At 44.6% G+C, this 11,431-nt stretch overlaps 1 protein-coding gene across 1 annotated transcript; it reads left to right on the forward strand.

Annotated features, from left to right (window-relative positions):
• Positions 1–5,253: 5,253 nt before the first annotated feature.
• LOC147881252 (DNA sliding clamp PCNA) lies at positions 5,254–7,154 on the forward strand. The gene is made up of 4 exons (XM_087369695.1): positions 5,254–6,028; positions 6,467–6,619; positions 6,710–6,807; positions 6,896–7,154. The coding sequence occupies exons 1-4, from the start codon at positions 5,710–5,712 to the stop codon at positions 7,112–7,114; spliced, it is 789 nt and encodes a 262-aa protein (XP_087225821.1). The 5' UTR covers positions 5,254–5,709; the 3' UTR covers positions 7,115–7,154.
• The last annotated feature ends 4,277 nt before the right edge of the window (positions 7,155–11,431 follow it).

Genomic DNA, 11,431 nt, shown 5'->3' on the forward strand with positions numbered 1-11,431 from the left:
CCTCTTCCACTTATCTTTCTCTTGCATTGGATCATCCCTCAAGATGGTTTTTATTTTCTTTCATCTCCTTTCCTTAGATATTCATGCCGTTTCACCTTCCCCTAGCATCAATCAACCCCTACACCTCTCTTTCTCTCTCTCTCTCTCAAAACCACATACAAAAATTCTATAAACCTTCCCCCCCCCCTCTCTCTCTCTCCCTCTCTCACAAAAACACAAAAGTACACACACACACACACACACACACACACAAACACACACTCTCTCTCTCTCACACACATATAATCTCTCTCTCTCACACACTATAATCTCTCTCTCTCACACACATATAATCTGTCCCTCTTTCACCCAAAGGAAACGTGCATGCATTAAATTTGAAGCATTTAAGGGCACATTTTTAATTTAATGCCCTTTACATCCTTTAAAATATCCATTTATAGAAGTAAGCTTGTGAAATAATAATATTACTTTCTTTCTTTTCTGACTCACCCACCCAACTCACCCACCCGGTTGAGGCTTTTGAGGAGATGCCGCCCTGCCTCTACTCCCCTAGGAATTCGAATGAGGGCCATCGCCTAGGTAGGCTAGCAGCCCTTCCACTGTGCTGCCACGACTTCCTCAAGAAGATTACTTTTAGCACCACCTTGTTTACAATGTTTCAATGGAGATTCAGATGTAGGCTAGCAGCCCTTCCACTGGGCTGCCGCGGCTTCCTCAAGAAGATTACTTTTAGCACCACCTTGTTTACAATGTTTCAATGGAGATTCAGATTTATGTTTTCCGCCTTTATCTTGTAATGTTTGAAATATTGTATTAGAATCTTTTCATTTAAAGAATGTCTTTTCAAAGAAGGGCGTGGTAAAGTCTTCTTGTATCTTCAAAAACTTACTCTTATCTTAGGGGGGTGGTCAGCCCTGCCAAAAAGGACCTATCCGACATTTTTATTTTTATCTATTTATTTTTTGTAAAGCTCACTCTTATCTCACCAAAAAAACTACTCCTAGTAGCATTCGTGCTCTCTCTCAAAACCACATACAAAAATTCTATAAACCTCCCCCCCCCCCTCTCTCTCTCTCTCCCTCTCTCACAAAAACACAAAAGCACACACACACACACACACACACACACACACACACACACACTCTCTCTCTCTCTCACACACATATAATCTCTCTCTCTCACACACTATAATCTCTCTCTCTCACACACATATAATCTGTCCCTCTTTCACCCTTTGTCTCACACACTATAATCTCTCTCTCACACACACATATAATCTGTCCCTCTTTCACCCAAAGGAAACGTGCATGCATTAAATTTGAAGCATTTAAGGGCACATTTTTAATTTAATGCCCTTTACATCCTTTAAAATATCCATTTATAGAAGTAAGCTTGTGAAATAATAATATTACTTTCTTTCTTTTCTGACTCACCCACCCAACTCACCCACCCGGTTGAGGCTTTTGAGGAGATGCCGCCCTGCCTCTACTCCCTTAGGAATTCGACAGCCCTTCCACTGGGCTGCCGCGGCTTCCTCAAGAAGATTACTTTTAGCACCACCTTGTTTACAATGTTTCAATGGAGATTCAGATTTATGTTTTCCGCCTCTTCAAAGAAGGGCGTGGTAAAGTCTTATTGTATCTCTCTCTCTCTCACACATATAATCTCTCTCTCTCTCACATATAATCTCTCTCTCACACATATAATCTCTCTCTCTCTCTCACACATATAATCTCTCTCTCACACATATAATCTCTCTCTCTCACACACTATAATCTCTCTCTCTCACACACATATAATCTCTCTCTCTCACACACAAACACACACTCTCTCTCTCTCACACACATATAATCTCTCTCTCTCACACACTATAATCTCTCTCTCTCACACACATATAATCTGTCCCTCTTTCACCCTTTGTCTCACACACTATAATCTCTCTCTCACACACACATATAATATGTCCCTCTTTCACCCAAAGGAAACGTGCATGCATTAAATTTGAAGCATTTAAGGGCACATTTTTAATTTAATGCCCTTTACATCCTTTAAAATATCCATTTATAGAAGTAAGTTTGTGAAATAATAATATTACTTTCTTTCTTTTCTGACTCACCCACCCAACTCACACACATATAATCTCTCTCTCTCACACACAAACACACACACTCTCTCTCTCACACACATATAATCTCTCTCTCTCACACACTATAATCTCTCTCTCTCACACACATATAATCTGTCCCTCTTTCACCCTTTGTCTCACACACTATAATCTCTCTCTCACACACACATATAATCTGTCCCTCTTTCACCCAAAGGAAACGTGCATGCATTAAATTTGAAGCATTTAAGGGCACATTTTTAATTTAATGCCCTTTACATCCTTTAAAATATCCATTTATAGAAGTAAGCTTGTGAAATAATAATATTACTTTCTTTCTTTTCTGACTCACCCACCCAACTCACCCACCCGGTTGAGGCTTTTGAGGAGATGCTGCCCTGCCTCTACTCCCTTAGGAATTCGACAGCCCTTCCACTGGGCTGCCGCGGCTTCCTCAAGAAGATTACTTTTAGCACCACCTTGTTTACAATGTTTCAATGAAGATTCAGATTTATGTTTTCCGCCTCTTCAAAGAAGGGCGTGGTAAAGTCTTATTGTATCTTCCTCAAGAAGGTTACTTTTAGCACCACCTTGTTTACAATGTTTCAATGGAGATTCAGATTTATGTTTTCCGCCTTTATCTTGTAATGTTTGAAATATTGTATTAGAATCTTTTCATTTAAAGAATGTCTTTTCAAAGAAGGGCGGTGGTCAGCCCTGCCAAAAAGGACCTAGTAGCATTCGTGCTCTCTCTCAAAACCACATACAAAAATTCTATAAACCTCCCCCCCCCCTCTCTCTCTCTCTCCCTCCACCCAACTCACCCACCCGGTTGAGGCTTTTGAGGAGATGCTGCCCTGCCTCTACTCCCTTAGGAATTCGACAGCCCTTCCACTGGGCTGCCGCGGCTTCCTCAAGAAGATTACTTTTAGCACCACCTTGTTTACAATGTTTCAATGGAGATTCAGATTTATGTTTTCCGCCTCTTCAAAGAAGGGCGTGGTAAAGTCTTATTGTATCTTCCTCAAGAAGGTTACTTTTAGCACCACCTTGTTTACAATGTTTCAATGGAGATTCAGATTTATGTTTTCCGCCTTTATCTTGTAATGTTTGAAATATTGTATTAGAATCTTTTCATTTAAAGAATGTCTTTTCAAAGAAGGGCGGTGGTCAGCCCTGCCAAAAAGGACCTAGTAGCATTCGTGCTCTCTCTCAAAACCACATACAAAAATTCTATAAACCTCCCCCCCCCCTCTCTCTCTCTCTCCCTCCACCCAACTCACCCACCCGGTTGAGGCTTTTGAGGAGATGCTGCCCTGCCTCTACTCCCTTAGGAATTCGACAGCCCTTCCACTGGGCTGCCGCGGCTTCCTCAAGAAGATTACTTTTAGCACCACCTTGTTTACAATGTTTCAATGGAGATTCAGATTTATGTTTTCCGCCTCTTCAAAGAAGGGCGTGGTAAAGTCTTATTGTATCTTCCTCAAGAAGGTTACTTTTAGCACCACCTTGTTTACAATGTTTCAATGGAGATTCAGATTTATGTTTTCCGCCTTTATCTTGTAATGTTTGAAATATTGTATTAGAATCTTTTCATTTAAAGAATGTCTTTTCAAAGAAGGGCGGTGGTCAGCCCTGCCAAAAAGGACCTAGTAGCATTCGTGCTCTCTCTCAAAACCACATACAAAAATTCTATAAACCTCCCCCCCCCCTCTCTCTCTCTCTCCCTCTCACAAAAACACAAAAGCGCACACACACACACACACACACACACAAACACACACTCTCTCTCTCTCACACATATAATCTCTCTCTCTCACACACTATAATCTCTCTCTCACACACATGTAATCTGTCCCTCTTTCACCCAAAGGAAATGTGCATGCATAGAATAGATAGACAACAGGAGGAGGAGGATCGAGGTTGGATCGAACCTAAGGAGTTGGATCGAACCGCTGCTGCTGGTGGACGCTGGAGCTGGAGGTGGCTGGAGGATAGCCAAGCACTCGCACTACGTGGAGGAGCTGGCGGTGGAAGGCGATGGAGCTGGGAATGTCTTTTCAAAGAAGGGCGGTGGTCAGCCCTGCCAAAAAGGACCTAGTAGCATTCGTGCTCTCTCTCAAAACCACATACAAAAATTCTATAAACCTCCCCCCCCCCTCTCTCTCTCTCTCCCTCTCACAAAAACACAAAAGCGCACACACACACACACACACACACACAAACACACACTCTCTCTCTCTCACACATATAATCTCTCTCTCTCACACACTATAATCTCTCTCTCACACACATGTAATCTGTCCCTCTTTCACCCAAAGGAAATGTGCATGCATAGAATAGATAGACAACAGGAGGAGGAGGATCGAGGTTGGATCGAACCTAAGGAGTTGGATCGAACCGCTGCTGCTGGTGGACGCTGGAGCTGGAGGTGGCTGGAGGATAGCCAAGCACTCGCACTACGTGGAGGAGCTGGCGGTGGAAGGCGATGGAGCTGGAGGTGGCTGGAGGTTGGAGACTTACCCTGGAAGTTTTGAGAGGAGCTAACGATCGAACAGAGGGAGTACTACCAGTTAAAGAGAATCCGGTGCTCAGATCGTGATCCAGAGCGGGAATGAGAGGTGTTCCTGGAGGAGTTAACAGCCTGCAAACAACCGAACATTGAAACATTACGGCGGCTACGATCGGCGATTTCTCGCAGCATCAAACATTTTCGTAGCAAATCCCGTGCATTCACAATCGTATCGAGATGCAATGTCGGAACAATAAAGCTAGAGCCACACGCAATCAATCCGACCTCTGCTGCAGGCGGCAAACGAAGCAGACGCAGATGTTTGAGCAACTGTGGAGGTAGAAGGGAAGCCCGTGAATGTTTGAGCAACTGTGGAGGTAGCTGGGAACGAAGGCTCGTCGAAGGAAACGAAGGCATCGTCGATGAAGGATGAAGAAACGCAGGTTGGCGAAGGAGCGGCGCGGCGGCGGCGACGGCGACGGCTGCATTGAACCCATTGAAGGGCGTCGCCTCCCAGCTCGTCGCCACGTGGCGCTCCCAAACCTCCCAACTCTCTGCCACGTGGTGCTCCCACTCGCCGCCACGTGGCTATCTTCCCTCCTCCTCCCTCCTTAATAGAATAGATAGATAGATGGAGGATTAGCCATAGCCGAGCTTGGTGTTCTCAAGTGAGACTTTCCCGCCCTTTCGCGAGAATTTTCTCCCGCGCATGCTCCAGATTTGTAACGGGTCCCTATTAGACACACAACCCCTCACTCTTGTGATTGCACACAGCGCATTCTGGAGTGCCAACGACTTTGGTAGTAAGGGAGAGTGGAGACCTGAAATTTCTTTGATATAGGGTTTTGGGTAGAGGCGGAGAGAGACAGAGAGACAGAGGGAGATGATCTAAACCTTCAGATCCAGCGGGAAGGTTTTTGGGCACAGGCCGAATAGAGAGGGAGAGACAGAGAGAGAGAGAGAAGCGCTCTGAACTTTCAGATCAGAAAGGCAGAGGAGAGGCACAGGCAGAGAGAGAGAGAGAGCGAGCGAGCGAGCGAGCGAGAGAGAGAGAGAGACTTTGGGTGCCTACCTTTTGCATCTTCTCTTCACCATGTTGGAACTTCGGCTGCTCCAGGGTAGCTTGCTCAAGAAGGTCCTTGAGGCCATCAAAGATCTCGTCACCGATGCCAATTTTGACTGCTCTTCTACCGGCTTCTCGCTACAGGCCATGGATTCGAGCCATGTTGCTCTAGTTGCTTTGCTACTTAGATCAGAGGGTTTTGAGCACTATCGGTGCGACCGCAACTTGTCGATGGGAATGAATCTAAATAACATGGCCAAGATGCTTAAGTGTGCAGGTAACGATGATATTATCACCATCAAGGCCGACGATGGCGGAGATACCGTTACATTTATGTTTGAAAGCCCAAGTAAGATGCATTTCGACCTTTCTTAATCTTTTAATAGTTTTGTTATAGCGTAACTATCCTTTGCATCTTATTACGCACTCTGTCCAGCCTTACGTAGTGGATAGCAATGGATACCATACATTTCTGCTGCCGCATGTGCATAGGTCAGTGTTATTATTTGTTGCGCTTGATAAAGAGCTTTTAAAATCCGCACGGTTTTAGTTTGCAGGCGATTTGAAAGGTGGGTCTGGTTAGCTCAAGAAAACCAGCGAGTTTACATTGAAAATTTTATAAATGCATCCGAGAATTTTGTACCATCGTTGAATTGTTGCAGGGTGTTTTGTCATCTTATCTGTCTGAGTTATCTACAGTGATTTTTGACTGCTCTTAGGAATATTAGATATTAGATGAGCTGGCTGCAGAATATTGATAGTTTTCATGCCTCCTGGTGCCTTGCAGGCCAGGACAAGATTTCAGACTTTGAAATGAAGTTGATGGATATAGATAGTGAACATTTGGGTATTCCAGAGACAGAGTACGAAGCTATAATAAAGATGCCTTCTCAAGAGTTCGCCAGAATTTGTCGTGATCTTAGCTCAATTGGTGACACAGGTAGGAGGCTTAATCGTGGGTTTGACCCTTTATTTCTCGTATGACATACCTATTTTTCGTTAACTCAGGTCAAAACTGGTCTACTTGCAGTTGTGATATCAGCAACAAAAGAGGGTGTCAAGTTTTCTACAAAGGGTGACATAGGTAGTGCCAACATTGTCTGTCGTCAGAACCTCTCTGTTGATAAGGTATACCACCTTGGTGTTTTGGATACTCCCTTTTAACTGGCTTGGCTGAGCAACACTATGAGACGTTAAATTTCTTTGTTGGGTGCAGCCTGAGGAGGCCACTGTCATTCAGATTCAGCAGCCTGTTTCTTTGACATTTGCTCTTCGCTACATGAACTCCTTCACGAAAGCCACGCCTCTATCTAACACTGTAACTGTCAGCATGTCAAGTGAGTTGCCAGTTGTGGTAGAATACAAGATTGCAGAAATGGGTTACATAAGGTTCTATCTAGCTCCCAAGATTGAAGAAGATGAAGAGGCTACTTAAATTTTGTTGGTGCACAATAATGCTCCCACAGATTTAGAATAGGGGATACCATCATCTTCACTGCCATATCTCTTATTTGATTTGGATTCTCTTCATATTGATGTATACGACCTTGAAGACTTGTATTGGGGTGCCATGGGTGCAATACATGTTGCAGAAAGCCAAAGTGTTACCTGCACTTGTTGGTTTTCTTAGGAAGTTTTGTGATATTTGGTTTGTGAAATGTCTCTGGCTGTCAAATGTTGTCTAGATGAGCACTTTCTAGATTCATATCAGCCTTTTCATTATGCCAGGCAGTTCTTCAATTGTTGGGCTTTGGGTTATCCTGTAAAGGGCCTAGCCCTTTCTATGGAATGTCTTGTAGGATTTAAGTCGAGGTTTGAAATGTGATTTGACTTGGTCTGAACTACTTCTCAACTAGCTTTTAAGACTCTTAAGCAATATAGCCAATAGTAGGAGTGAACTGAGGCTTTCCTTCAGTCGAACTGCTAGATCTGCGTCTATACAGGATGTGAGTAGACATGCCATGATTGATGCAAAGTAGTTTTATGAAATGCATTGCAAAGTCACTTGATTTTAGTGCTGAAAGAAAACTCACACTAGTGGACCAAGTTCTTGATGTTGGTAACGCACTCCTTAAATGCTAGCAGGTTTTACATGTAGTTTTGGAGTCATGTAGTAAATGTGTTAAATTAATTGAGCTTCAACTTATGGAGTGGGCAGCCTGTCCGGAGACCCAGCAAAAAAAGTGGGACAAATCTTGATCTCGAGTAAAATCTCTGGAGTCCCACAAGATCCTTCTTTCCATTCACTAGATTGAAGCCCCTCATGTACGAGGCTAGTCGGTTCACTATCTCAGCTCCTTTGAACCCTCTTGGGGTAGATTGACGAAACACAATTTTGTTACGAACTTCCAAAGTGGCCAGCAACACAGCAAGCTTGAACTAACTAGCCAGCAAGCATGAACTAACTAGCCAGCAAGCACCTAGAGTGGATGAGAGCCACTCCATCTCCCCTAGGAGCACGAGAGCTATCTAGGAGTTCTTGATCATCAGCTTTATGATTTCCACCCATGAAGCAGAGCATTTGTACAGTTAGGGGAACCATACAGATTAGAGTCGTTGCACAATCTCACATCCGGGAGTCCCAACCCTCCCTAAGACTTTGGTGCCTTTAGGGAATCCCATGGAATATGGTGCATTAGCTTGTGATCTTCTTGTTGCAAAGGAATGTGTGAAGTAGTTTTTTCACCTCCATCCACTAAGATTTTATAAAGTTTTCAAATTTGTTGAAACATAGCTTGTTGCGGCAGAAGACACATGTATAATAATCGTCCTAGCGTTCCATCGGCAAGATAATCCATGCTCGCGCTTGAACTTAGTAACTTGATGGAATGAAGCTTTGACTCTTTGGGGTTTAGGGCTCAAGCTCACTAGTGTGTTCATGTGATTGATCTTCCTTAGATTCATGATCCCTTAATACTATCATATGATAGTGTGCTTTAACCTTGCAATCTTCCATCCTTCTTCTTTCTCCTCTTCCTCCACCCTTCTCCTCCCTTCACTTTCTCCTTTCTTCCTTCCTCCTTTCTTTCTCTCTTGCTCCTCAACCCTTTATTTCTTGAAGTCATGAAGGTAAGCTTTTCACTTCTCAACCTTGGGCTTCTCCTAAACCTTGTAATCCCCTTGAATCTTGGAATTCTTATATAGCTCTCTCAATCCTATCTCCCTTTTGAACCTTGCAACCTTCTTTTAAACCCTTGAACTCCTATGGACGCGAGAGTCTCCACCCTTGAACTCCCATGGAGGCGAGAGTCTTTACTCATCGTTACGATCTAGCTCTCTTTCTCACCTATGTGAGTATGCAAGTTGCTTTTCACGCTTCAACTTATACCTCTCATCGGAGTACGACCCGAGGATATATGCTACACTTATGAATATCTGTGCTATAATGAGTAATGACATGATTGTAGGTCACTAGTACCCTTGATACTTGGACTTTGAACAGACTAATATTATTTTGGCGTTGTTGGAGAGGTTAGTGCCTAAAGTGAGTTTTGAGTGTGAAAAATAACCCCCTTTAAAAAACCATTCAAGACTCATTTCTCAAGGCAAAGGAGTGCTAAAATGCTTTCAATTGGTGTAAAAGGATGAGACTTATATCCAAAAATAAGGTTGACTTACATAAGCACACTAATACACTAATCACAAAAAATTAGTTCTTAAACCCTCCGCATCCTAGAAAAGCAATATCAGTCTCCCTCCCCTCACTTTTGCAAGCCACTTACATCTCTTCTCCATCTTGAAGTTTCATCTACCTCCATTTTGTCTTCCAACTTTCGTCCACCATCTCCATCACCACCACCATCACCACCACTACTTTTTTCGTCTAGCTCCTCCCTTATCTCCTTCTCTTTCCTTCCACCTTCTCCCTCCCCTCCACCATCACTCTTTTCGTCAAAACTTCCCCCTCCATCTCCATCACTTTCATTTGCACTTCCCATCCTCTCCCTTCCCACCTCTCCCTTCCCACCACCTTCACTTTTTTTGTTCATTCCCACCATCACTTTCTTCCTTTTCTCCACCACCACTTTTTTTGTCAAAACTCCCATACTCCCCATCTCCATTATCTCCACTTCCACTACTCAAGGTAATCTCCCTATCTCTCTCCACCCCACCACCTCCTTTCTCTCTCTACATCCTCTTTGTCCACCATGTCCTTGTCTCTCTCCATTCCACCATCTTTGTACCTCTCTCTACAGCCCCTTTCTCACTCCACCTCCACCATCCCCTTCTCTTTCCATTCCACCATCCCTCTACCTCTCTCCACTCCACCACCCCCTTTCTCTCTATACCCACTTCTTATCTTCACTCCATCACCTTGTTTCTCTCTCTATATCCACGTCCTGACTCCACCTCCAATCCCCCTATCTCTCTTCACTCCACTATCTCCCTATCTCTCTCTATATCCCCTTCCTCACTCCACCTCCACCATTCCCCAGTCTCTCTCCACCCTTCACCATCCCTCTTCGATTTTCCCACCCCTCCACCACCATCATTCCCTTTCTTCCCTCCACTACCCATCTCCCTTTTCTCTCTCACCCCCTCTCTATTCTCTCACTTTCCCCCTTCCCTTCTCTCTCATCGACCTCTTTCTCTCCTCTCTCTACCTTCTACCCACCCACCTCTCTCCACTCCCTCATCTCTCTCTACTTCCCCCACACCCATCTCTCTCTACCTTCTCATCTCTCTCTACTCCCCCCACACCACCCACCTCCCTCTACCGCCTCCTCTACCCCCTCACCCCCTCTATCCCAACACCTCCCTCTACCCCTCCTTATGCCCCATGCTCTCTTGTGGGCGGTACCAAGGCGCTCCAGTTGTGTTGCCTTGGGCATCGTCCTATGCAATCGTGTTGCTTGGGCATTGCTCGTTGGCGGTTGCACTTTGCCTCGGGACGCAACCTTAAGCGATCGCACCACCACAAGTGCTGCCCCTCGGCAACTGTGCTATCTCAAGGCTTAGAGCCCTTGGCGGTTGTGCCACCCGCATCGTTGCCCCAATTGGTATACCCCTCCGTTATGTAGTCGATCGTCATCCCATTCTCGACCTTGCACTTCGATCAGTGTGCCCACTTTGGGGTTCATGCAAAGCTGTCGCCATCATTGCTCTTGGGCACACGCGAGGGCAGAACCATATGACTAGTAAGAATACAAAACTCATGGCCCATTCTACGATAATATTTTATGCTATAATTTGCTGTCACGCTGATAAATAATTTTTTGTATAAATAATGGTTCTTACGGGACCTGGTGTGTCCTCTAACAAATAAGCCTAAAACATGTACTTGGTGTTTATAAGGACCCTCTATCCACAAGAGTGGGCATCATATTGTTGTGGTGTCTATGAACCATCCAGTCGATTGTAAGCTTAAGATATTTTAATTAATTTTAAAAAAGTATCGATAGTGCAAAGGGTTTTTTGTTTTACATCCAAGTGCAACGGTTCAATTGCACCCAACTTAGATGGATTTTTTTTCTCAAAAATCGATTGCAAAAGCTAGTTTCTTCAGAGCACTATAAGTTGCATATGTCAGTGTGAACAACCTTCTATAAAATAAATTACCCGTGCGCCTGCACACCCCCCTCCCCCCAACACCCCCTCCTTGTGCACATGCCCCCTCGCACCCCATCCCCCAATGTCGCCTCCCCCTTCCCTCATCCCCCCTTGTGCGCATGCCCCCCCCTTCCCCCTCCCCTCATCCCCCCTTGTGCGCGTGCACCCCCCCCCCTTTCCCTCGTCCCCCCTTGTGCGCATG

This window comes from Dipteris shenzhenensis, chromosome 31 (genome assembly GCF_047967505.1).
Source record: "Dipteris shenzhenensis isolate YYH24624 ecotype China chromosome 31, Dip_SZ_1.0, whole genome shotgun sequence".
In the NCBI taxonomy this organism is placed as follows: Eukaryota; Viridiplantae; Streptophyta; class Polypodiopsida; order Gleicheniales; family Dipteridaceae; genus Dipteris; species Dipteris shenzhenensis.

Bases quoted from the DNA above. Each gene is read 5' to 3' on its own strand.
- LOC147881252 (XM_087369695.1), top strand. From the start codon at position 5,710: ATGTTGGAACTTCGGCTGCTCCAGGGTAGCTTGCTCAAGAAGGTCCTT. The intron at 6,029-6,466 runs GTAAGATGCATT...GGTGCCTTGCAG, and splicing joins ATTTATGTTTGAAAGCCCAA to GCCAGGACAAGATTTCAGAC. The intron at 6,620-6,709 runs GTAGGAGGCTTA...GTCTACTTGCAG, and splicing joins TAGCTCAATTGGTGACACAG to TTGTGATATCAGCAACAAAA.